This window comes from Lithobates pipiens, unplaced genomic scaffold (genome assembly GCF_037356315.1).
Source record: "Lithobates pipiens isolate NorthernLeopardFrog02 unplaced genomic scaffold, aLitPip1_a1.2 Scaffold_8, whole genome shotgun sequence".
Taxonomy (NCBI): domain Eukaryota; kingdom Metazoa; phylum Chordata; class Amphibia; order Anura; family Ranidae; genus Lithobates; species Lithobates pipiens.
The window spans coordinates 491,158,809-491,184,491 of record NW_027507903.1 but is presented as its reverse complement, the minus strand read 5'-3'; the positions used below and the strand labels follow the sequence as shown (position 1 = coordinate 491,184,491).

General features: G+C 47.0%; 2 protein-coding genes across 3 annotated transcripts in view; one reads left to right on the top strand and one right to left on the bottom strand.

Moving 5' to 3' along the window:
- Positions 1-8,149, bottom strand: part of TM7SF3 (transmembrane 7 superfamily member 3) — a 43,179-nt gene extending 35,030 nt beyond the window's left edge. Inside the window, exon 1 of the mRNA XM_077469078.1 lies at positions 7,809-8,149. Coding sequence (XP_077325204.1) covers positions 7,809-7,884 — 76 coding nt within the window. The 5' untranslated portion in view covers positions 7,885-8,149. The remainder of the gene's footprint in view (positions 1-7,808) is intronic.
- A 20-nt stretch (positions 8,150-8,169) lies between these two features.
- On the top strand, positions 8,170-18,197 carry MED21 (mediator complex subunit 21). Of its 2 annotated transcripts, XM_077469080.1 has the most exons (5): positions 8,170-8,336; positions 9,911-10,025; positions 16,310-16,410; positions 16,582-16,661; positions 17,821-17,985. In XM_077469080.1, exons 1-5 carry the CDS (start codon positions 8,295-8,297, stop codon positions 17,840-17,842), a joined length of 360 nt encoding a protein of 119 aa, XP_077325206.1. In that variant the 5' UTR covers positions 8,170-8,294; the 3' UTR covers positions 17,843-17,985. The 2 variants fall into 2 exon arrangements, with proteins under 2 accessions (XP_077325206.1, XP_077325205.1); XM_077469079.1 differs by lacking the exon at positions 16,582-16,661 and having other exon boundaries at positions 8,179-8,336; positions 17,821-18,197.
- The last annotated feature ends 7,486 nt before the right edge of the window (positions 18,198-25,683 follow it).

Here is a 25,683-nt window from a genome sequence, read left to right as displayed (position 1 = left end):
TTCCATACGCTCATATGCTTGATGAAGGCATCTTAGCTGGATCATGCGGCTGATCTGCAGGTCTGCTCCACAGATGTTCCTGCCTTTTCCGCTTCAGATGCAGTATCTAGGTGAAATGGGCTCTTAAAAATGGAATCAGAAAACATGTTAAACTTGTAGGTTAGCAATGTTGCCTATCTCACACATCTAACAACCATGGCCTATTATGCCTGTAGGTGCTACTTAGAACCACTAAAAAGATAAATAAGAGACCTGTGTAAGACAAGGACACTACATTAATCAATAAGAGGGCCTGTCTTAACACTATCCTGTTGAGGGAAATAAAACTGCTTCCTTTTTATCTTTATGTCAGCAAAAGACTAAAGGTAAGCCTACTTAAGGGAAATAGATTAACAGAAGCTTGAACCCTGGGTTTAAGGCACGCCCAATCTATGTCCTTACTTACGCCTGAGAGCCTTCTTCAGGAGATTCAAGTCCCTAGCAGGAGTAGACTACCCATATTGCTATGTCTAGTTTTGCTAAAAGGGCAAAATGAAGGCCCTGCACCGAGCCGAAACCTATTCGATCGGGTATACATCTTTATACTTCATCCTTAGGCCCTAATACTCCTCTGAATAGAACTCTCCAAGTTCTTACTAAACAGGGCGAATCATTATCCCCTTCCTCCAGTGTCCCATAACCCTACAGGGCTTCAACCCTAGGAAATGGTTCTGGCATCCCTGAATGCAAGTGGTCAAGGTTTTCTGACATGTGGCAGCTGCAGCCCGAACTCCTGGCCCCTCCATGGAAAAGAAGGCTGAAATACAAAAAGGTGATACATGCATTATTAATATCACAAATAAAATGATCATAGATTGTGGGCACGGCACAATAGATTTAGACAGAAAGGACACAAGCATAGACAACAATGTTGTGTGCCTGAGTGTGACTAGCTAAACCAATATATCAAATATGGGAAGAGACCCAAATCTGAACCTCAACGTAGACAAACAGTCCTCATAGTCTGGTTTTCTGATGTGCTGCCAAGACGTAAAAACATTAAGACTCAAGCAAACCCTAAATGCTGCGTATTTCTTTAGTGCAGCTAGCTAGGTCATAACTGATATATAAATACGGAAAGGACAGGAACCCCCTTTACTGTTGTGCTTTACCTATGTACAGCAAAACAAGGCTATAAAGACAGAAAGACCCAAACTTCTATGTTGTGTATTTCTGACAAACCACCACAGTTATAAGATTAATATGAACACCAACTCCCGTGTTGTGCATTTCTGCTATGCCACAGGGAAAAATATGGAACACAAGACAATCCTTTCTGTCATGCACTTCTGTAGTGTAGTTCAGATAGAACCAACACTGAGAAAGGACACAAGCAACCTGCAACATTGTGTTTTTCTGAAACAGAAAGCACCAACAAGCTTCAATCTTGAGTATTTCTGCTGTGCAACAACATAAAAGCAGACACTGAGGAAAAAGACAGACAGCCTTTACAGCTGCAATCTTTCTGGTCTGCTGCAAAATAAAACAATAACGTCATGATGAGTATTCCTGCTGTGTAGCAAAACCTCAATCAGAAGGGACAGATAAGTTTAGGGTTCCCACACCCGTGCGACCAAAACTGCCACTTGGGACTGCAAGACGCATGAGAAGTCATATACTATGGCTTCCAATGGGTACCATTTGTGTCTGTGCGACACCAGCAGTCCCTGATTCCTGGATCCACAGACCTCAAGATTACACAGGTCGCAGGGAAAAAAAAAAAAAAACAAATAGCAATTTTCAGGTCGAACAAGTAAGGGGTCCCCAATGCTGTGACTCCCTGGAGGATTGCAGCCAACAAACCCCTGCTGTGTATCCCTAAGATGCAGAAAGGTAGATCCATGAGAAACACTGCTTAGCCTGATATACAAACGATAAGGCAGTAAATATAGGACATACAGGACACAAACATTCAATCTTTGTGTATGTCTGATGTGTAGTAATATACCAATACTGAGCAGAGAGGCCACCATCCTCAATGTGTCTCTCAGCTGAGCAGCAAAAACAAAATCAGAAAAAGACAAGCAACCTTCACTGCTGTGTCCTTTCTGATATGCAGCCAATAAGGCAGTATATGCAAGACATAAAAGGACAGACAACCTTCAATCTTGTATATGTCTGATGTGCAACAATATAACAATTCTGAATAGAGATAGCACATCCATATTGAAGCGATTTGGCCTTGCGACTCAACATGTCAAATCGCATGGCTAAAATCAGCACAACACCACTTTGTGGTGCTACATGGATTACCAAAGGCAGTATATGTACTACACCTGGCAGGGGTTCAATTTGTATTTCTACTATGTAGCCCAACAAATTCGAACCATCAATTTTCACTGCTGCCTTTCTGATAAGGCAGTAATACAGGACACAAAACCTCACAGACCTTAATGCTGTATAAATCTGATGTGCAACAATAAAACACTATGAATAGAGATAGCACATCCATATTGAAATGATTTGTCATGCGACTCAACATGTCAAATCGCATGTTTAAACTCGGCAGCCATTGCTGTTAATAGCACTGTCTGAATCAGCACAGCGCCACGCAAATCAGGACCATCAGACTTCACTGCTGCCTTTCTGATAAGTAACCAACAAGGCAGTAAAACAGGACACAAAGCCCCACAGACAGACCTCAATCTTGTGTATGTCTGATGTGCAGCAATATAACCATTATGAGCAGAGATGTCACCAGACACAATGATGTGCATTTCTGCTGTGCAACACAAAACCAGAAAGTACAGACCACCTTCACTGTTGTATTCTTCTGATCTGTAGCCAAACAAAGCAGTACCTTTAGTATATAAAGGACAGAAAACAAGCTTCAGTGCAGTGCATTTCTGATGTACAGCAATATAGTCCTTATTAAGCAGAGATGTCACAAATCTCAATGTGTATTTCTGCTGTGCCACAAAAACATCCCAGCAAGCACAAACCTTCACTACTGAGGTCTACTGGTGTGCAGCCAATGAGGAGTCATGGTCTATCCCTTTATGAAATAACCAACAGGCAATTTATTTCATAGGCATAGCCTGGGCTGTAGATACTAAACCTTCACCACCAGAGAAGGAACAGATCCTAAAATGGTTGGACACCCTACTATTAGTAGTAGTAGTTGTTGTCCTACCTTACCTCCATAGACTGAGCAAACGCTAGCCAGCACATATCCAGGTGGTGCTGATTAGCAACTAAAGTCTCAATGAGCCCAGCCCTAGAGACCAATTTAAGACCTCTCTAGAAGAGGTGGTTACCAGTTTAGCCTGGGAGGTAAATAGCTATTTGCAGGCTTCAAGCAATCAATTATGTAGCTCTTGCATAGGTTTGCACAGAAAATCCTCAATTAAAAAGATGTAGGGAGCGATCTATGGTGAATCGCCTTTAGATCTGCCACTGAGTGGATTGTAGCCCAAACCAATAAAAAAAGTTTCTTCTTACCTCCTACACTATAATATAAACACAGTGTAAAGGTGGAGTGGGAGGTTGGAGCTTATGAAAGTTAACTATAGCAGGCAACCTCCAAAAGGAGGATCTGTGACAAGGGAACCCCTACTGTGCCACACAGTAGCTTGGTCTCTGCCCATCCTTGAATGTTAGGTCAGCTTTTAAACATTGTGAAGCAACTTCAGATTCCTAGCAGCTGGGCTAATAGGGCCGGTAACCTAGTGCACCTGCTGACCAGGGGAGCTTCTGAATCCACCAACCACTGCCCAATTAATAACCTGTTCAGTGGTATACCTGGCCTGTAAGTAACTTTGTATCTACCAGGTCCCCTCTGTACGCTATATTCATCCCTACTAAATGTACCACAACTGGGCATGTAGGGAGAGGCTGGCAACCTACTGCTGCAATAACCACAGTGTCTCTGCTGTAAGAGGGAGCTGTGGCTGGTGGTTTTAGCAGTGGCGTCTGCGCTATTTGTATCCCGACCCCAAGTTCTGCACTGCACCAGTCAGTATATACACGGGGAAGGGGGAGCAATGGCCTACCTACCTCTTTCTCATCTGAGGTGGTTTAGGCACACTCGTTCCTCTGCACCACCTGTCCACCATACAGCTTCTCTGATGTAAGAGGGGCTGCAGCTGGTGTTTTTAGCAGAAGCTTAAGGGCTATTTGAATCCAGACCCCAGGTGAGATCTCAAATGCCCAGAAACCCTCTGGCTGGAATTGGGGATTTTGCAGCTAATTTCCCACGGCAAAAGGAAAGTAAAGTACTCACCGTTGTCGTCTTCCTCTTTTTGCCACAGCCAGCGGGCTTGCTTTTCCATCCTTATGGTCCACACGCAAGGAGGATAGCCGCCAAAGTGCTCCCCCCCCCCAACTGCTGTCCCCATAGGGAGGTGCTAGGTTAGGCTGTGTCCTGCACTGTACCAGTCAGTCAGTCTATATACATGGGGGGGGGCAATGCCTTCCATTCCTCATTCCCATCTTCATATCTGAGGTGGTTAAGGCAGACATACACCGTAGTAAACTGGTGCCTCCTCGCTCTAGAGAAAGGAGGATGTGGGCGCCTGCTCCTACTGACTCTCAGCCTTCCCTCCTGGGTAAGAACGCCGCTGCCATTTTCCCGAAGTTTGAAAATGACGCGGGTGCTTGTTGCCACGCCCTCTCCGGCAGCCCACGCGAGCTACCGGGGACCCAGGAGTCGGGGACAAGATCCCCCTGGAAAGAACCGATGGCCAGCACCCCCGTCTGAACAGCCACCTGTACAGGTAAGGAGGGGGAGACAGGATAATGGCCCCTGAAGTTCTGGGTACACCACTGTACCCAGGGTCCTTCAGCTCTCAGGGGGGCTCTTCCAATTTCTGCTGCCCGCCCTGAGGAAAAGATAGGGGAACCCCCCAGGAAGGACAAGAATATCCTACCAGACCCAGAGGCTTCCCAGGCTTGTGGTCCGGCTCCCAGGGGGAGACCACCAGCCCCAGGCTTCGGGTCATTTGGAAAAAAACAAACAGTTTCGCTGTGTAGGGAGAAACACAATCAAAAACTGAGGATCAAGGGGAAGGGTGGGGACTTAAAACAGCTGTCGATTGATTGTGTTTCCTGTAGGGAGGAGCCTCTCATCTCTCAGGTGTGCCGTCCTGGAAGATGACTTGAGAAAGATGAAATACAGAAAATGTTTAATTATAAACAGTTTTGAGATTATCGTTTATGATATGCAGTGCCTTAGCAAACGGTCATTCAGTTAGGGTTTACATCCACTTTAACAAGTGTTGAGAAGAATTCTTTAGTAAGCAACGGGCCATGTCTCCAGCTATAGACAGCATGCCCTTTGGAACCATCTACTGTACACGTGAAGCAATACATGCAGAAAACATGCTGTAAGGTAAACCATAGAACAAAAAAGACAGGAAATGATTTGTGGTATAAAATACCACAACACCACAAGAACCTACATGAAAGTAAAGACCTTTGTCTGACCACCTGTTACTTTAAAAAGTGATCATGAATAAAATCTGACACTTCAACATGTTTTATATTTTTCCCCCTCTACTGCCTTCCCATCAAGTTCTGAACAAACAAATATCACATGAATCTTTGCAGTTACTGCATGGGTGCTGTCAGCCATCATATGGGGACATACATCTTGTAAGGATGTTGAGTACTCAGCTTGTCTGTTAAGCCGGCCATAGAGTGCTCAAATCTTGGTTGGTTCAGCTGGGTCCGGCCAAGACTTGATCCATCTATGGGCATGCTGATTGTACTGAAGTCAATGCAACCAGCAGTGATCATTGTGTTCTGTCGGCATGAAAGGCTCCCCGCTGGCAGAACACAACAGTAATGTGGGAGGGATATCCCCATCAACACTGTATTGATGGGGGAAATCAAATGATTTTCTTTCCTTCCACTTACGGTGGAAGGAAAGAAAATTGTATACTTTATGGCTTACCTTACCTGCTACCCCTCCGCAAAAATAGGCCATAAGAACATTACGTATGTTTCTATAGAGATTTCAATAGCTTCTCTAATAAAAACAATTATTAGATTATTATAAACCCCAAGAGGGGAATCGTGTACACAAGGTATACTCATCAATTAGAAAAAAATATATAAAAAATTTATGGAGCCTATAACTGTGTAATGATAAATATAAATACTCGTACAACCAAGTGTTAAAGTTTCTGCAAGACCAATGTTATCCACCCCAAAGTAATACATCATCAGCAACAGATGGGAAAATCTACCATACTGCTTTCAGAGATAACAATAGTGTTATTATAACGTATAAATATGCAGATGATCTCTCAGAGTATATACACAGAATACACTGGTGGCATCCAACATATGTCTGATATAGAAGAGGGGTAATGAAAAAATATACAAGTTGGGACATAATAATTATCAACACAATAATGCAGAACATAGATATATATATGATATATAACACTATAGATGGGAAAAAATACATCAATCAGGAGAGGGATTATGGATAAAACAAAGGATCCTTTACTATAAAGAAGATGATTATATATTTAAGCGTGTGTGTGTGTGCGTGTGAAGGAGCGGTGACACTATATAAGATCATAGAAGGAAGACATGATACTACAGAGTATATACATGATATATACTATTACTGAAGGGAAGAACAGTCATGCAATAAAATGCAAATGAACTGTATAACATTACCAAAAGGGAAGAGATGGTATATAGGAGTGAATGGATGCAAGAGTATAATAGAACACAAAATAAAACATTACTGATGAGATATACAATTGGTGAAGGGGGAATACAATATAACAGAATGTACCGAAACAAACATACAGAACAAAAAAAAAAAAAAAAAAAAAAAAAAAAAAGAGAAGGGATAATAGAAGCAGCAGGAAGATCATATACAACACACTGAACAAAATATAATTATATATATATGGAGATGTTGTGTTTTATACTGTGTGTATGGTGTATTATAATTTATAACAATATCAGGACAAGCACTACAGAATCACACTAAGGACCTGTAGCTGGACAGATAGAACAATGTAATGGTTTCAACACTCCAAGCCGTTGTCAGCTTTTTAAATGTGTAGTCATGTTGGAACAGGAAGGGGTCATCCTCAAACTGTTCCCACAAAGTTGGGAGCATGAAATTGTCCAAAATGTCTTGGTATGCTGACACCTTAAGATTTCCCTTCACTGGAACTAAGGGGCCAAGCCCAACCCCTGGAAAACAACCCCCCGCCATAATTCCCCTCCACCAAATGATTTGGACCAGTGCACAAAGCAAGGTCCATAAAGACATGGATGAGTGAGTCCTGACCTCAACCCGATAGAACACCTTTGGAATGGATTAAAGCGGAGACAGCGAGCCAGACCTTCTCATCCAACATCAGTGCCTGACCTTACAAGTGCACTTGTAGAAGAATGGTCAAACATTCCCACAGACACACTCCTAAACCTTGTGGACAGCCTTCCCAGAAGCGTTGAAGCTGTTATAGCTGCAAAGGGTGGGCCAACTCAATATTGAACCCTACAAAGACTGGGATGTCATGTCATTAAATTTCATGTGTGTAAAGGCAAGCGTCCTAATACTTTTGGATTATATATATATATATATATATATATATATATATATATATATATTATATACACACACACACATACACATATATATATACACACACACACACACACACACACACACACACACACAATCGGGATACATGTCTCAGTGGGGGAGGAGGACAATAGAAGCAGCGGGATAACATACAGAACAGATATATTACATGGAGGGGAGAAGCAGGACCACACAATTCTTTGGTGTTTCTTACCTTCAGCACAGACTCGCCCCGCCAGCAGCAGCAGGAATACCGAGGTGACCAGCCGCCGTACCCCCATCTTACTCATCCTCCAGCTCTCCTGGCTGCGCTCACACTCTCATCACCCCGACAGCACCAACACACACCCGCCCCTATCACACCGCACTTCCGGTCCAGCCCCTAGGGCCCTATGGTCACTCCGCCCCAAAACACAGGGAACTTCCGGTTTATGGAACGCAACTTCCCTTCCAACATACTGCGTGGAACTGAACTGAGGGTGCTGAAATGTTACTAAAGACAAGGAGGGGGAAAAAAACTATCTAGGAAGATCCTGGGTTACGCCCACAACTAACCTATAGGTTAGCGGGTAGAACAAACGCGAAGGCGCGGTTTCGGAGTCACGCCAAGCAAACTTGGAAGGGACAGGGTTTTAGGAGGAGGTGCTTATATCAGCAGCCAATTAGAAGATAGGTAGGCGCGGTGTTGTCAACGGGAAAGATGGCGGACCGGCTGACTCAGTTGCAGGATGCGCTGAATTCGGTGAGTGGTTGGCGGTGTGTCCCGGGCCGGAGGATGGGGTGATAGCTCGGTGTATGTGGTCTGACCTGCCTCCATTCTCTACCGACCTGTATGAAAAGGGGGTGATGAGGCGCACCCCCCCCCCCATGGCTCCCGGGCCGGTCCTCCATCTCTCCCCCCCCCCCCATGGCTCCCGGGCCGGTCCCCCACCTCCATCTCTCCCCCGCCCATGGCTCCCGGGCCGGTCCCCCACCTCCATCTCTCCCCCCCCCCCCATGGCTCCCGGGCCGGTCCCCCACCTCCATCTCTCCCCCCCCCCCCATGGCTCCCGGGCCGGTCCCCCACCTCCATCTCTCCCCCCCCCCCCCATGGCTCCCGGGCCGGTCCCCCACCTCCATCTCTCCCCCCCCCCCATGGCTCCCGGGCCGGTCCCCCACCTCCATCTCTCCCCCCCCCCCATGGCTCCCGGGCCGGTCCCCCACCTCCACTCCCCCCCCCCCCCCCATGGCTTCCGGGCTGGTCCCCCCCCTCCACCCCCCCCCCCCCATGGCTTCCGGGCTGGTCCCCCACCTCCATCCCCCCGTGGCTCCCATGCTGGTTCCCCACCTACACCCCCCCCCACCCGTGGCTCCCATGCTGGTCCCCCCCACCCGTGGCAGGAGGAATATTAGTATAGTATTATTATTATACTTGCCTGCTCTGTTGCAGTGGATTTGCACAGAGCAGCCCAGGTCCTCCTCTTCTTGGGTCCCTCTTCTGTGCTCTGGCCCCTCCCTCTTGTTGATTACCTTCACAGCAAGCAGCTTGCTATGGGGGCACCCAAGCCAAGTCACAGCTCCCTGTGTCCATTCAAACACGGAGCTCCTGCCCTGCCCCGCCCCCTCTCTCCCCTGATTGGCTAGCTGCACACAGAAGGCTTTTTATCTTAAAGCGGGACTGTACTGTGGAAAAAAAATATTAAAAGCCAGCAGCTACAAATACTACAGCTGCTGACTTTTAATAAATGGACACTCACCTGTCCCGGGGTCCAGCGAGGCCGATCGATCTCTCGGCTGCTGCCGCCACCATTCTAGGTGAGGGAATCAGGAAGTGAAGCGAATCGGCTTCACTTCCCGGTTCCCTACTGCGCACGCGCGAGTCGCGCAGCGCAATAGGAATTGTCCGCGCTGTCTCTGGGACCAGTGTGTGTCCCAGCAGACAGCGCGGCAGGACAGGAAATGGCGTAGACTCCCCCGGGAGTCTATGCCCGGAAGTGGGTGTAAATACCTGTCTTTGACAGGTATCTCCACCCCCCTCCCCCCTGAAAGGTGCCAATTGTGACACCGGAGGGGGGGAGGGTTCCGATCAGCGGAAGTTCCACTTTAGGGTGGAACCCCGCTTTAATACATAGAATGCCTTAAGATAAAAAAAAAAAAAAAACACCTGCCTTTATAACCACTTTAAGTTTTTACAATCTATAGGGTGTCACACTTCTTAATACCCTGACAACTTCTCCAGAAGGCTCCTTGTTTTCTCAGCCTCATTCAGCTTCTGCTTAGCCCTTCATATGACGGGACATATAAATCTCCACTTCTCTTTTGTTTTTTAATATAAAGCTTGCTGATCAGTTCTGCAATGCCATCGGAGTCCTGCAGCAGTGTGCCCCTCCAGCATCGTTTAGCAACATCCAGACATCAATAAACAAGGATCAGCCACCCAACCCAACAGAAGGTAATCTGAGTGTATCTTTGTATTTTAGCTGGACTAGAGATCCAAGAGTTATACATGTTTGTATCTCCAGGTACTGCTTAATTTTTAGAACTCACAGCACACATCTGGCTACATAAAAATTACAAAATAATCCTATTCAGGTGTATAGGTATCCCGTTCCGCCGGGGGGGGGGGGTTCTGAAGATGTGGTAATTTCTGCCCCATACCCACGGGGTCTCATAACTTCATCTGCCCTCTAAACTCCTCCAGCAGCCCCAATTTGGCTACCATTGGCAAACTGGGACACCTAATGTAGATTATTTTGCATGCGGCCAGATATGTTTTGCCTTCTAACATATTTTTTTTTATTTTTTTTTAAACTGCCCACTAGATGGCGCTTTACTCCCTTCCTACATACACTTTCGAACAGAAATCGTACCGCATTTGCGTTCATATTGAATTTGATTCTTTGGAGTGCGATTTACGCAAATTTTATTTGTAGAGCTGTTTGTGGGTGGGGTTTATACTAACATGTAGCTGTGTGCCGGCATCGTATATAAATGAATAAAAAAGGGGGTTAGATACCGCGCTAAAAACTAAATAAATAAATAAATCACTAAGAATTGCTGCAGCTCAAATTTGTAAGATATCTACAAACGCCAAAACATAGAATATAGCTGCTCATAAAGTTAAACTAAAATAATGTAAAAATATGACAATAAATGACACCAAAAAATCACCATAATATAAAATCATACTCGTGAATGAACATGTGATTAAATAAATCTGTAATACGTGATAACAATAATAAATCCTAAAATAAAAGAAATAAAGTAATTATATCAAAAGTCCAGTGAAGGAAGTGAAAATGGTGATTTAATCAAATTCTTCTGTGTAAACAAACACCAGTGCTTGTGAACCTCCACCACACAACATATGCGCTTACCAGAGGGTAAGCGATACAGGGCCTGTAGTATTAAATCTGTGGCATCAAATCGACCTCCAGACATCCATGGCAGGAATCGGCTGTGGTTAAAATGAGGACATTCCAAACTCAAAGGGCAGACCAGTAAGCAGCAATCAAGATCCCAATGAAAAAGGGATAACTCGCCATAGTGGAAGTCCATAAAACAGTTTATTTTATAAGCAAAAATATTGCACGTACATTTGTAGAAATATTAAAAGCTTGCGAAGAAATGCCGGCCGGCTGGCAAACGCCCGTCCTAGACAGCGATGACGTCAGCACGCCACCCTCCCTTTTTCTATATAAATGAATGCTAAGCACTCGCCTACACATTCGTGTTTGACAGATGTGCAATGCTGAGACGCACACGCTCTTCATTGGGGGCTATGAACCTGTCCTTGCATACCTGGTAAATGCGACCTGCTGGTGAGTCCATACTGCATATCCAGTCACTTATAGCTGCATACAGCCTTAAAAACAAATGTCTCTTCATGTTGTATGGAGCAATGTGGGTTTGACACTGCCAGAGTGATTAAGGCCCTAGTAGTATTTTCTGAAATCGCCTTTCAGGACAACCTTGGCGAGAGCTCAGCTCTGCCCATTTTCCAGGAAACACATGCAGCCTTTAAATCCCACCATGGCTTCTGTTGCGTTTCCTCCACCATGGTGGAAGCGCATGCAGGAACCAGGGAGCTGCGCTCTCTCTGAGGTGGAGGGAGAACGCTTACTTTTAAGGTGTCTGCCTGGTGTGCCGTGACCATCCCATGACCCCTCATTATGGGCGGAGGGTGTTCCAGAGTCCCCAGTCTCTCCAGCTCAGGGGAAGCAATGGCCTGCAGGAGGTGTCGGCGTCCTCTGGCATGGCCCAGGTGGCTGGGCGGGCGGGTGGCTGGTCTGTGGTGTGTCCCTCATGTCTGTTCCAGGTCACAGCTGGCGGATGATGTTGCGTCTGGCTGGGCAACAAGTGGTTCCAGTTGTCTGGAATGTAGAGGCCAAAGGCGGATCTGTCCACCAGTGTTTCCGGCTCTAATGTAGGGACCAGGTAATTCAAAACCTGAAGGTTTTTCTAAGTTCCCTGCTGCGCTTTCTGCTGAGAGACCAACAGTTACAGCGGAAGCAGGCGCCGCAGGCACCGGTCAGGACCAGGTAAGAGGGGTACTTTTTTTTTTTTTTTTGTTAATATTCTTCTCCATATAGGCTTATGCATGAGTATTTGTTTTCCTCCCTCCAGGGAGCTCTTTGGCTGCAGGGTCAGAGGTAACTTCGCTCAGACCCTGCAGCCTGGACATGGTGGTTGCTTTTAACTGGGGCTGGATAGTATGGGGTAAGGGTAGAGTAGGAAAGTATGCAAGGACCATTTAGGTGAGTTTATTTTATTTTCTTTGCAGGGCAAACAGTTAGCAAAAACCAAGCATTTAGATCCACCAATTAAGAGGATATGACCATCTTGCAAGAATCTCCTCAGATTCATGGCAAAAAGCAATGTGCAGGACCTGTATTACGGAGCTGGTTGAAGAGGAAACATCCCAACAATACAAGGACCTGTTCTCTTCAGTACAAGGGCTTACGAACTCTGAGCTCAGTCAAATCTATGCTGGCCAAGAACCCAGTAGGCCAGATTGAGCCCCAGCATCCATCGTCCAGCCCTAGGGCATCCACTTCTAAAACGGCAGTGATTGTTGACTCGGGGGATGAAGGGATAGGTACACTTTCCTCCCTCGGGATTCGGCCGAGCATCTAGGTACAAGCTAACACTAGAGGAAGTAGATTATATTTTGAGAGCAATCTATGTTACTTGAGATCCAGGAGGAAAAGGTGCAATTATCGGTTCATAAAATGTACCAAGGACTAGATGACACTAAACATAGGGTGTTTCCAGTCCATAAAATCCTCTCGGATGCAGTTAAAGAATGGAAGGACCCTGAGAGAGGCCCTTTCTTTTCCAAAGCCCTCGAGAAGGTTCCCCTTCAAAGATAAGGAGATAAAGGTTTGGAATAAGAAAGCCCGACTAGGTGCTGCGTTCTCACAAGTTTCCCGTCAAACGGACCTAGCGTTCTAAAACAAATATGGGGGTGCTAAAGGATGCAATGGATAAAAGAGCAGATTCTCTCCTTAAAAAGCATGGGATTCCACATCTGCCAGTCTCAAACCCACTATGGCTTCCACAGTAGTGGCAAGGAACCTAGAGTGCTGGGTAGAGAAGCTGAAGAGCCATGTAGAGGCAGGTACATCACGGAAAGAATTTCTGGAGTCCTTTCCACTGATACTGAAGGCAGTAATATACATAGCTGAATCAGTAAATGTATCAGTGAGAGCTTCAGACAGAGGTGCTATCTGGCTGAAAACTTGGACTGGTGACACAGCTTACAAGATAAAATTGTGGCCTACCTTTTTTTTCACGTGACCTTCTTCTTTTTGGGCCAGACCTTGAAACTGTCTTGGACAGCTGACAAGAAATAAGGCGTTCCCTTCCAAAAAGAAACAACCAATCAAAAAGAATTTTCACGCTGTTCAACAGCCCCACAAAATGGGGACCAGGACCAGAAGAACCGCTGGGTCTACCAAAGGGGTAGGGGAAGAGGAGGAGTTTTCAGATCTCCCCCAGACCAGCCCCCTAATATCAGGAAGGTCAGGGCTTCTATTCTCACATCTTCTTGGTGAAGAAACATCGGTTGATATTGAATTTAAACATTTTGAACAAATCCATCCACTACAAACCCTTTCGGATGGAACATGATCTATTTTAATGAAGTTACTGACCCCAGATTGCTTCATGGCATCCCTAGATCTAAGGGATGCTTATTTGCACATCCCAATGGCTCAGGCTTCCCAACGGTTTCTCTGTCTGGCTCTCAACCTGGGGAGTTCAGTTTGGCATCTCCAATTCAGAGCCCTGCTGTTCGGACTTTCATCCTCCCCCAGAATCTGTACAAAAGTAATAGAGGAAGCCCTGGAGTCTCTGAGCTAAGCGTTATTTTGGCCATCCCGTATCTGGCCGAAATGTTTTATGCAGATTCCAAAGAACAGGTCTTGACAAATCTTCAGGTGTCTCGGGAACCTAGGTTGGCTCCTGAATTTATAAAAAATCAAACAGAACCAGCACAGGAGATGAAGTTCCTGGGCTATACAAAAAGCTTGGTACTTTAAAAAGGTTTTTCTGCCTCGAAGATCCAAGCAGTGTCGAGACAGATTCAAACCAAGCTCCCAGTCCGATCAGCCATGGCAGTTTTGGGACCACCCCCCCCCCAGACAAATGTCTAACAGATGCGAGTGGTTGGGGAGCCCACTTGGATGGCCAAACCTCTCAGGGGGCCTGGTCCAAAGCAGAAGCCTGGAAGTCCTCAAATTGGTGGGAACTCAAGGCCATTTTTCTCAAACTTGGGCAGAACAAAATGTGGCCTCACTGTCAGCGGTCCATCTGAAGTGATCCCAGAATCTGTTAGCAGATCTGCTAAGCAGAAGGAGAGTGGTGGAGTCTGAACCAAGATTTTGTCGTGTTGCTCACCAAAACATGGGGGCAACCTCCAAATAGATCTGTTCACGAGCAAGCAGAACTCAAAAGTATGGATTTTTATTTTTTTCCCCACGCCACTGAGATCAGGCTGCAGGCATAGATGCTTTTGCCCATCTGTGGCATTACAAGCTGTGCTCCCCCTCCACCCCCCCCCCCCCCCCTTCCGCTAATACCGCTGGTCCTCAGGAAGTTGAGTGAAGAAAATGCCAATCTGATCCTGGCCAAAAAGACCTTGGTTCACGAAATTGCTAAATCTGGCCGCAAAACCTCCATGGAAGCTACCGTCCAGATAGGACCTACTAACGCGGTTCCCTAAGGCTTGGTTCACACAGGGGGCGATGCGAGACGACGCGACTTGCAAACGACTTCTGTATAGAAGTCAATGCAAGTCGCCCGAGGTCGCCCAAAAGTAGTACAGGAACCTTTTTTCTAAGTCGGAGCGACTCGAGTCGCTCCTCTTAGAACGGTTCCGTAGTACAGAACGGGGGCGACTTGTCAGGTCGTGGCACGGCAAGTCGTGTCGCCCCCTGTGTGAACGGAGCCTGAACCATCCAAGAGCAGACCGGTTACGACTGGTTTCTGAAGACCTCCTAAAAGCCAAGAGACTATAGATAAATTGGGGAAGACCCTACTCTCCAGTCGGAAGGAGGTAACTCAAGCCATATACCTGAAAGTTTGGAAAGTTCATTTCCTGGTGCTCTTCTAAAGGCCTCCAGACCAAAGTGTAGTGCCAGTTTTCGCATTTCTCAATGACTGGAGAAACCCAGAAAACCCAGGTGGTGGCTCTATAACAGGTGGGTGTTTTTCTGGTTTCTTGGTCTGAAAGGGTCGGTGATACGCCTGAACAAATATGCAAGGCTACCACATGGTCCAACTTTTCGATACTTCTCTGACACTAGAGGTTGGACCTGCTGTCCTCTGCAGATCAAGCCTTTGGCAGGAAGGTACTGCAGGCAGTGATCCCACCCTAGGGTAACTTTCTCGGTTTATCCTCTCCAAAGTTGTCCTGAGAGGCGATTTGAGAGACTTGGACTTACTGGTGACTGTATTTCTAAGCCTTTCAGGACAACCATTACTTCCCTCCTTTATCTTTAGAAGTGGTTGAGTATCTATCATGATGGTTTGGTAGTTTTCTGTGCTTTTTGTTTTCCAGTATGTCAGACCACACAATAACTGAAGCCATGGTGGAATAGGGATATAAAGGCTGCATGTGTTTCCTGGAAAATGGGCAGAGCTGCACTCTCTCCAAGGTTGTCCTGAAGGGCTCTTAGAAATACAGTCACCAGTATGTCTAAGTCTTTTTGTCCCCTTTTTATTTTTGACCTAGTGGTTGTCCCAGTAAGACATTTCCTGTCCTAGAGTGACAGTGCTTTACTCATCTATGAAAAAACAGCGTTGTCTCCCTATGACAGGGCTAAAGAACACCTTCGAACCCCTGCCCCCAATTTAATTCTTATAACACACTGCTTGTCCTGTGGTGTTCCGAGGAGAGGCTCTGCGTTCAAAACTGTGCACTGGCTCCTGCCCGCATCTCTAAACTTTGCCATACAATTTTGTGTCTGTGCTTTGTGTATTCACTTCTATGGGCTGTCTGCACATGCCCCTGACGGCAGCTTTGTACAGAGGATGGGAATAATCACCCGTCTGAATGAGCTGTAAGACTTTACACACATTTTTTATTTTGCTGCTCCTGGAATGTATTCAGTTGATTTAAACTGAATTTAGTTTGGCTTCAAGTATATTTTAAAATGGACTTCTTCCCCCCCCCCCTTTTTTTTTTTTTTTTTTCTCTCTTGGGTGTCTCATCATCACTCTTTCTTTCTCTAGAGTACGCCCAGCTATTTGCAGCTCTCATTGCCCGGACAGCCAAAGACATTGATGTTCTTATTGATTCTCTGCCCAGCGAGGAATCCACAGCAGCATTACAGGTAAGACAGGCAACTGAGATGATGGAATGAGCTTTGTAGAATACATTTTTATATTCTATAGGAAATGTCATTTTATTTTTTTTTCTATTGTCTTTTGCTGTCTGCTTATGCTAATTTTTTTTTTTTTTTTCATGTCTGCTGTATACGGTGGTGTGTAGTACTTTTTTTAAGGTTTTACCCGTGACCCCAGAACTTAACATTCACTTGTCAAATTCCAGATGCCTGGTGGACAGAGGCCCTGGATACAAGAGGTAGAAAGTGGGGTGGGGGCTGTGCAGTTTAGTGTGAAGAGGGGGTTGGGCTGAACTCAGCTTGGAGAGCACTTGAGGTCCTGTAAATGGCCTGGGTGTGGGATCTAAGGAGCTCCCCAGGATAATTGTCCTTGGTGTAGGGCAGTCTTTCTCCAATATGGTTTGATTGTCTGGCTCCTTTATCCATGCAAACCTATAAAGCATACCTTGATTCCGGAAAGAAATCCATAAAGTTAAGCTGGACAAACGCGGTCGGAATTTCTTTTGCAGGAAAGAAATTTGCATGATTTCCCCATAAACATAGATGATGGTGCTGACAGTGATTATCGCTAGTGGCTATAGCAGCTGCTAGTGATATTTGCAAAAGAATCCTGCAGCCTGGTTGTAACCAAGTTGATCGATCAACTTCGTACATTAAGCCTGTCCATTAATGGTTCGAATCTGGGCCGGTTCCTGATGACCCTAGCTATCAAGTTAAATACAACTTCTTCCTTTACTGAAATTGCTTGCTCTGATTTCACTGCACACTGTGAGCTGCTCACAATGTACATTGGCTGCTGTAGGAAGTTGGAGGATTTCCTGGCTGGAGGAAATCCAGCATCAACTAGCCTGACTTTCTCTGGCCTGTTCCTTTTTTTTTTTTTTTTTTTTTTTGTTTTCAGTATTTAGTCATGGGGGCTTGGCATCAGCATGTAGGTGTTACTAGAGCAGTTTACATTAATCCTGCCTCGGAATGATCACTCCCCCCAGACTGAAATTTGTCTATGACATTTTGATATTTGCACAACTACTGAGTTAGTCCACTGCTTACATTCGAAGTGAAGCCTCTTGAGAGGAGAACTTGGGCAAGGTACTATCTTGGGCTTCTCCCACGAGCCATGATCTGCCTGCTTTGCATAGAGCAGCACAGACTACAAAGGATGATTGGATCCAAAATAAAGTATGCATTGAAAGCAGATTTTCTTTTAAAAATGTACTTCGCATGTTAAGGTGGAGATGGAGAAGGCAATCTATTTGCAGCATAAACTTCCGCTTTAAATCATTACATAGGGTGGTTCATATAAAGGATAAAGTTTGACTCTAAGGTTTTAAACTCATATCTGAGCATATCAAACAGATGCTAGTCATTGTCACATTTTAATTTTCTGTCTCTTTAAAGGCAGCCAGTCTGTACCAGCTAGAAGAGGAGAACCATGCCGCTGCAGCTCGCCTGGAAGAGGTGGTTTACCGAGGGGATATGTTGTTGGAAAAGATCCAGTCTGCCTTGGCTGATATCGCCCAGTCTCAGCTGAAGACCCGGAGCAGCATCCTCACTCAGCCACTTCCAGAGAGCTAACACTAGAGGGCAGTGTTCCTCCTCTTAGAACTGATTCTGCGCCTTGTAGTCTTGCGCTCTATGCAAGCTTGTGTGTCGCCAATGGACTTATGTACAGGAATGCCATATGTTAAATACTCATGTGTTTGAAAAAATATGCTTTGGAGATCCCATTATCACCGATTTTATGCATATTGAAAAAAATAAATAAATGCATCTTCTGCTGTCCCTTCCTTCAATCTTCAAAAAAACGTAACCACTCCGCTCCTTCATCTGCCATCACTGTCATTACGTCCTTCACCCTCCCTCCCCTTACACTAGACTGTTTTCTGCAAATAAAATGCTTGCCAAACTTCCATAAGGCATGAAGCCAATTTTAATAAAACAAGTGAGAGGTTCTCTTCACCCTCCACTTCCAGCCCGCAGATGGAGGACTCAATCTACTCTACCGAACACATAATACATTTTAGATCTGATGCAGATGACTTGGTTGCTTTAAAGAGGAAGTAAACCCCTTCAAACCACTTTGACCTACAGGTAAGCCTAGATTAAGGCTTACCTGTAGGTCCAAGCAATATCTCCTAAACCTATATGGTTTAGGAGATATTTGCCCGAAAATGGGCACCGCTGTCTACGGCGCATGCGCCGTAGACAGCGGCGCGCAGGCGCACTAAATGCGGCAAGTCCAAGAATGGATTTGCCTAATTTGTCGACTCCCGTGCGCATGCGCGGGAGTGACGTCATCGCGGCTTCGCCGCTGCCATTGGTCGGAGCTGCGAGACGCCACCAGCAAGATGGATGCGGCGGACTACAGGGATCGGCGGCGACTTCGCTGGCTCCTGTGTCAGGTAAGTGACACATAATGAGCTACTATGCGATGCATAGTAGTCCATTATGCTTTACCTTTGCAGGGAAAAAAAGAGGAAGTAAACCCATCAGGGTTTACTTCCTCTTTAAGGATTTTACAGCCTTTGCAATGAAGGTGTCCTGAGGTTGAAATGTATGCATTTCTAATAAAGTAAGTAAACGGTAGAAAAATGCATTTATGATTTCTCATGTATGTGTATAGAGATAGTGTGTGCAAATTAAAGGACAACTTCACCTTTATCCCCAAAGTATAGCCCCCCACCCTTCTCTAGGTGTTTTTTTTTTTTTTTTTTTATCATAATGCGTGGCTCCATCTGTCATTGCACAACCTTTGCAAATTGAACATCTAGGTTAGGTCTTTCTTACTGTGCATGCGCAACTCCATTTCCTCACTATGGGTGAGCTGTATTCCATGCAGCCTCCAGACATTTGAAGCAAATTACTTTTTAACCCCCTTTGCCCCTTCCCCTGCCTTAAGCTACCTTTCCCCTCCACAGACGCATTCCTCAATCTGATGGTCATGATTCTGTTAGTTTACATCCAACATTGCAAGTCTGTGCTGCCCTGGCTTTACTTGTGCATTGCAGCGCAGTGGACTTGAGTGTCTGTGTCCAGAGGCTGCAGATGATTGGAGATGGTCCCATAGAAGTCTATTTGGCTGTAATGCACATACATGGCCAGGACAAACAAAGTTACTGTGGCCATTTCTCCAAAGGTCCATACATTGAAGACACTGGTAGTGTAGCATAAAGTATTTTACTAGTTGAGCTGCACTTGGGATTAAGGGGGGTACAGGTGAACTTGTCCAATCGTGTAAGCCTAAGCAAATTAGGGTTGCAGTTACTGAGCTCTGAGATTAAGCAGGCAAGTAAAGGATAACTTTGCAGCCCACCTGGCCGTGTAATTCATCCACAGAGCTCTGTGAAATGGGAGAACTACAACTACTATCAGCTGTTACGGCTGACAGCTTTTAGTTCTCAATGAACTCCCATGGCACTGATGTGCGTTCTAGTAGTTCATTGGTCCTTCCTGTTCAGTAACTGCCAGCTCTTATTATTCTTCACGATTTATATAGCGCCAACAGTTTACGCAGCGCTTTACAATGTATAGGGGGGACAACACAATTACAGTACAGCTCAATACAAAAGGTACAGGAGGGCCCTGCTCGTAGAGCTTACATTCTAAAAGAGAGGGGTGGTACAAAAGGTAATAGCTTGATTTGATGAGGGTGGCTCGACAACTGTTAAGTGGGTGTGGGATAGTCTTCCCTGAATAAATGAGGTTTTTTTCAGGGATCTCCTAAAGGTGGACAGGCTAGGGGCTGATCTGGATATACTGGGGCAGGGAGTTCCAGAGGATGGGAGAGGCTCTGGAGAAGTCCTTGAAGGCGAGCATGTGAGGAGGTAACAAGGGAGCAAGAGAGCAGGAGGTCCTGGGAGGAGCGGAGGGGACGATTTGGGCTATATCTGCAGATGAGGTTGGTGATGTAGATGGGGGCGATGTTGTGAATGGCCTTGTATGTTATGGTTAGCATTTTGAATTTTACACAGTGAGGTAGGGGGAGCCAGTGAAGGGATTGGCAGAGAGGAGCAGCAGTAACGGATCAGTTAGTGAGTTGTATTAGTCTATCAGCAGAATGAGGTATAAACCGCTACAATGGCACTCGGGCAGTTGGAGCCTGAGATTGCACCTGTGATCTGGTGCAATGATCTACAGGCTCAAAAATATCTCAGTGTATTCTAATACATTGAGATCATCCACTGCTGTTTTACAACCTACCACGATAGGATTTGCGAGAATACTCAGATATACTATATATTTACATTGGAGAGGTTTATCTCTAATGCTGGGACACATCAGTGGAAACAACTGTCACCATTGAGTCATGTCTGTCCCTCACATGTTCCTGCTCCTAGCCCCCCCCCCGGTGGGTTGCTGTCAGCCCCATCCTTTCAGATCCTGGGCCAAATGCATCCCATGGCCACCTCCTTGGGGATCACTTCTTGGAACCTTGGCTTTGCCGTTTTGTAAGTAGTGGGGCTCCACTTGTGCCTCTATTTGCAAAAATATATTTCTCCTACGTTCACTGACTGACACAGCTCCTTTATTCTTGACCATTGGGTTGTTACGCCACCTTCAGGAGAGGACTAGGCAGAACATGTTAACATGTACAAAAAAACAGAACTTTCTAGTTCTGCCCAAGGGACGGTCCCTTCAGTAACAACCCTCCAGCCTGCTTCCTGCAGCCTCAGTTTCTTTTTTTCTGCCCAGTGAAGGAGAAGGACCTAGGAACCCTGCGGGCTCATCGGTCTATGGATTTTTTTCTGCAGAAGTTTGCCTTTTGAGCAAGATTAAGATACTGTGATCTGTTATCAAAAGCCGACTGGGTGGCAGGCTGGATACCCTTAGCCTTGTAGTCTCCCCAGCCTGGCCAGGGAACGTGTGCAGACCAGAGCTCTGCGCTGGGTCGGCCACGACATGCCACTCGGGCTCCAAGGGCGGCCGGTGAGCGTAATGCTTCGGGGGAAAAAATATGACCGGGCTGCTGATGTCTGCGTCATAGTTTTCCGGGCCAGCAGCCACCCTGTACTGATCGGAGAGTGGGTCTGTTTGATAGAATGATTCCCCAGCTCATCAGGACTGGTAAGTACAGCTCTCCCTGCCTCAGTGGGGCTGAGCAGCCGGGCATTCCTTGGGAGGTCGATCTGGGAATCCCTCACCTCCCTGTCCCCATCTCCCCCCTCATGGTGGATGCTGCATGAGCTGCTGACCGGTGTGTGTACCACACGGACAGGGGCCCCCTGGGGGGGCTCTCACCTTGGGTTGGGGGCTGCACTGGGTGACTGTGCGCTGGATATCTGTTGTTTCTCCCCTGGAGGTCTGTGTCTGTCTGCTGATAGCTGTAGCGATGTTTGCCGCCATTTCCCTGCCTGTGTTTCACTGTACCTCTGTATACAGTGCTCGGTGGCCATTTTTGGTGTGACCAGGGAGAAGCACGGTCAGGAACCATTTTTTTGTAGTTTGGTGGCCATTTTCCCTGTGATTATGTCTTTTATACTGGACGCTCGGTGGCCATTTTGTTGTAGCCTAAACACATTTTTCATGCTGAGCACTGTTCCATGAGGGTCAACACAGCGTGGTTTTCTCTCACAAGCATCTGGGAGCTGACACAGGCACACCTAGCTGGACAGCACAGAACTCAGTCAGGATGGTGAGTCCTGCGGTGGGGGCCCCTCAACCTTCAGCAGTTAGGAGGGTGGGACCATCACTGTCCTAAGTCCCCATCAGGTGGCAGACAGGGTAGGGTCAGTCTGGCTTCAGAAACTGGTGTTTCTTCCCCAGAAATCCAGGCAATTGCAACCGGTTCATCTGTAGACAGTGCAGTGCCTCAGGACACTTTGTCAGCGGTCCTTAACACATTCGTTGCCAAGATGGAGGTGGTGCGTGGGCGCAAAGGCAGTAAAAAGCAGCCCCTGCCCCCCCCCCCCGTCCTCTGGGGAGAGCTCTGTCGCAGACTCGGGCCCCGCTGAGGCTGGTGACCCCTGCTCTGTTGTTTCAGATGACACTGACCAGGACCGATCGGATAGTGAGGATGAGTCCCCGTCTGGGACCGCGCGTGACAAAGCGCTTGTTTGAGCACTTATCACAGCTGTGCGTGATACGCTGAAAATTCAGGACACAGCAGATTCCTCTGCTTAGGTAGCAGCCCCTTTTGGGTTCCGTAAGCCAGCCCGTACACCTGGTGTTTTCGTATCTGACTTATTCGATAAGTTCATTTACAGGAATGGGGATGACCGCAACGGACCTGTTTAGGTCCCAGAATGCATGGCGGTACGTTACCGCCTTGAGGAGAGCCTTCCTAAGTAAGGGCCGGCTCCTCCGGTCATAAACCCCCCAGTATCCAGGTTAAATAAAAGTAACCACGATCCTGGTAGAAGAGGTTCCTGTGTTCTAGGACCCCATGGGTAGGAACCATGGCAATGGCCCGTTCCTTATTTATGGCTGGGGGGGTCAGCAATATTACCAATACTGACCACAGCACTTGTGTCGCAGACACTGAAGGGCAAAACTTTTGCACCGCAAAATGGAGAAGCAGCAGGCTACTCCCGTCTGCATGGAACTAGCAGACCAGTTAGTGCACAGTTGTAAGTATGTTTGGAACGTGGCTCTGGATACGTTTCCTCTGTTATCCAAGGTTTCAGTGTCAGCAGTGGTGCTGAGGCGCCTGATTTGGCTGAAAGGCTGGTCAGCGGACCAGGCAATTGAAAAAGCTTTGACGGATTTACCCTTCCTTGGTGAGTGGCTCTTTGGAGCCTCGTTGGATGACATTATTAAGAATGTCACAGGTGGGAAGAGTACCTTTCTCCCACAGGCCAGGAAGACTAAAGCCCCGTACACACGAGCGGACTTTTCGACATCCAAAGTCTGACGGAATTATTCCGTCAGACTTTTCGATCGTGTGTGGGCTGCAACGGACTCTTGATTCGCAAAAGTCTGGCAGACTTTAGAAAATGGAACATGCTTCAAATTTTTCCGACGGAACTCCGCCGGACCCAGTTCCTACCGAAAAATTTGCTCGTGTGTATGCTATTCCGACGGACTAAAACCGACGCTAGGGCAGCTATTGGCTACTGGCTATGAACTTCCTTATTCGAGTCCAGTCGTACGTCATCACGTTCGAATCCGTCGGAGTTTGGTGTGATTGTGTGTGGCCAAGTCCGCTCATTCGAAAAGTCCGTCAGAACTCTGTCGGAACTCCGGCAGAACTCCTTCGGAAGTCTGTCGGACATAAGTTCGCTCGTGTGTACGGGGCTTAAGGAGCCACGCCGCAGGCAAAGGCCCTTATTTTCCACTCAAAAGAGGCTTTTCCATCCGTCCGGGACTTCGGCAAAACGCTCCCAGTTCAACAAGACGACCCTTGGGGACGAAAGCGTCCCTGGAACTGCAAGCCTAACAAGCCTGCGAGAACAGTGTTACCACATGAAGGTTTGCCCCCGCCCGTCATATGGGTGGGGAGGTCACCTTCGGGAGTTTGCAGCCCAGTGGGCCTCTCGGCTATCTGGCCAGTGGGTCTGCAAACTGATTTCTTTGGTTACAAGATAGAGTTCCTCTCTTGGCCAACAAACAGATCTTCCCTTCCAGCATACCCTTACTCCCTGCTAGCTGGGAGGCCCCATGGGGGCAGTATGGGACCTGCTAAACCTCGGGGTGATAGTGTCTGTTCCGGTATCAATAAGGTTCCAGAGGTTCTACTCCGATCTGTTTGTAGTCCCCGAAGCAGGAAGGGGTACGTCCAATCTTGGACCTAAAAGTCTCAGTTGCTTTGTTTAAGTACGGAGGCTCAGTGTGGAATCAGTTCACACAGTAGTCGCTGCACTCCATCAAGGGGACTCCCTGGCATCTTTGGACACCCAGGATGCGTACCTGCACATACCCATATGCTTCAAGCATCAGAGGGTTCTGCGAAATGCAGTCGAGGAAGCCCACTACCAGTTGTGGCTCTCCCTTTTTGACTTGGCTTCAGAACCCCAAGTCCTTACCAAGGTATTGACTTCAATTTGGCGTTGTTGAGACAACGCAATATCACACTCGTAGTTACTAGGACAACCTCCTTCTGAGAGCAGCTTCCGCCTCAGAATTGAAAGGAGGATGTGGCAATCACCATGCAAACCCTGCAGGTATTTGGGTGGCTGTTGAACCTAAAAAAGGTCGCTCACATCCTTCACTGGACAGAGCGACAGGTACCGGCCTTGTCGGCCATTACATCCTGGGAGGAAGAAACTGGCAGGCGAGCTACCGAAGTCGCCAGATGCTGGACCCAGGAGACTGGGCATTGCATCCAGAGATGCTCAGGCTATTGTGCCTGCAGTGGGAGTTACCAGATGTGGATCTCCTGGCTTCCTGTCTCAATCGGTAGGGCTGAGATTCGTGCCCAGGATAACAGATCCTTGGGCAGACACGTCAATCGCGCCTGGTGGCTCCATGGGATCAGTACCGACTGATCTACGACTTTCCTCCGCAAAAGCTACTACCACGTCTGCTCCGCAGAGTGGAGGCCGAGGGGGTTACAGTAAAACTGATGCCTCTGAATGGCCTCGGCGTCCCTGACGCGCCGAGCTAGTATGCCTGGTTGCGAAGACTCCCTGGCAACTGCCGTTGCGAGAGGACCTTCTGTGTCAAGGTCCGATTCTCCATCTTGTTTTACCATAGCTGGTTTTAACAGCATGGCTGTTGAGAGCCATATGCTAAGGTACTGAGGCCTATCGGATTCGGTGGTCTCAACTATGTTGAGAGCACGGAAATCTTCTTCTCGGAAGATATACCATCGTACCTGGAAGGCATACATCTCTATGTGTGAGGAGAAAGGTGTTTCTGCAGCGAGGAGTAGACGGGAAGTTGGTTTCAAGCACCATTAAGGGACAAATATCAGCCTTAGCTGTCTTTTTTTAGCGACCCCTGGCGTCTAATTTCTAGTGAGCAGTGTTGTTCAGGGGGTCCGACTTGTAGTTCCTCCAGAGCGTCCACTGTTACCCCGTGGGATCTGAACCTGGTGTTATTGGCGCTTTGGAAACCGCTGTTTGAAGAACATCAGAGGCATTCCCTTGTTGACTTTCTCAGAAAAGGGGTCTTTCTAGTGGCCATTACATCGGCCAGGAGGGTTTCGGAACTGGTGGCCTTGTCTTGCAAGTCTCTCTATCTGGTTAACCATAAGGATAAGGTGGTGTTGCGTTCGCAACCTTCCTTTCTGCCGAAGGTGGTTTCGGCGTTCCACATCAATGATGTTATTGTGTTACCATCTCTGTGTCCTAAACTGACACATCCTGAGAGGTGGTCCTTTAT

Coding starts and splice junctions, on each gene's coding strand:
- MED21 (XM_077469079.1), top strand. CDS start 8,295: ATGGCGGACCGGCTGACTCAGTTGCAGGATGCGCTGAATTCG. Junction 10,026..16,309: donor GCCACCCAACCCAACAGAAG/GTAATCTGAGTG, acceptor TTCTTTCTCTAG/AGTACGCCCAGCTATTTGCA. Junction 16,411..17,820: donor AATCCACAGCAGCATTACAG/GTAAGACAGGCA, acceptor GTCTCTTTAAAG/GCAGCCAGTCTGTACCAGCT.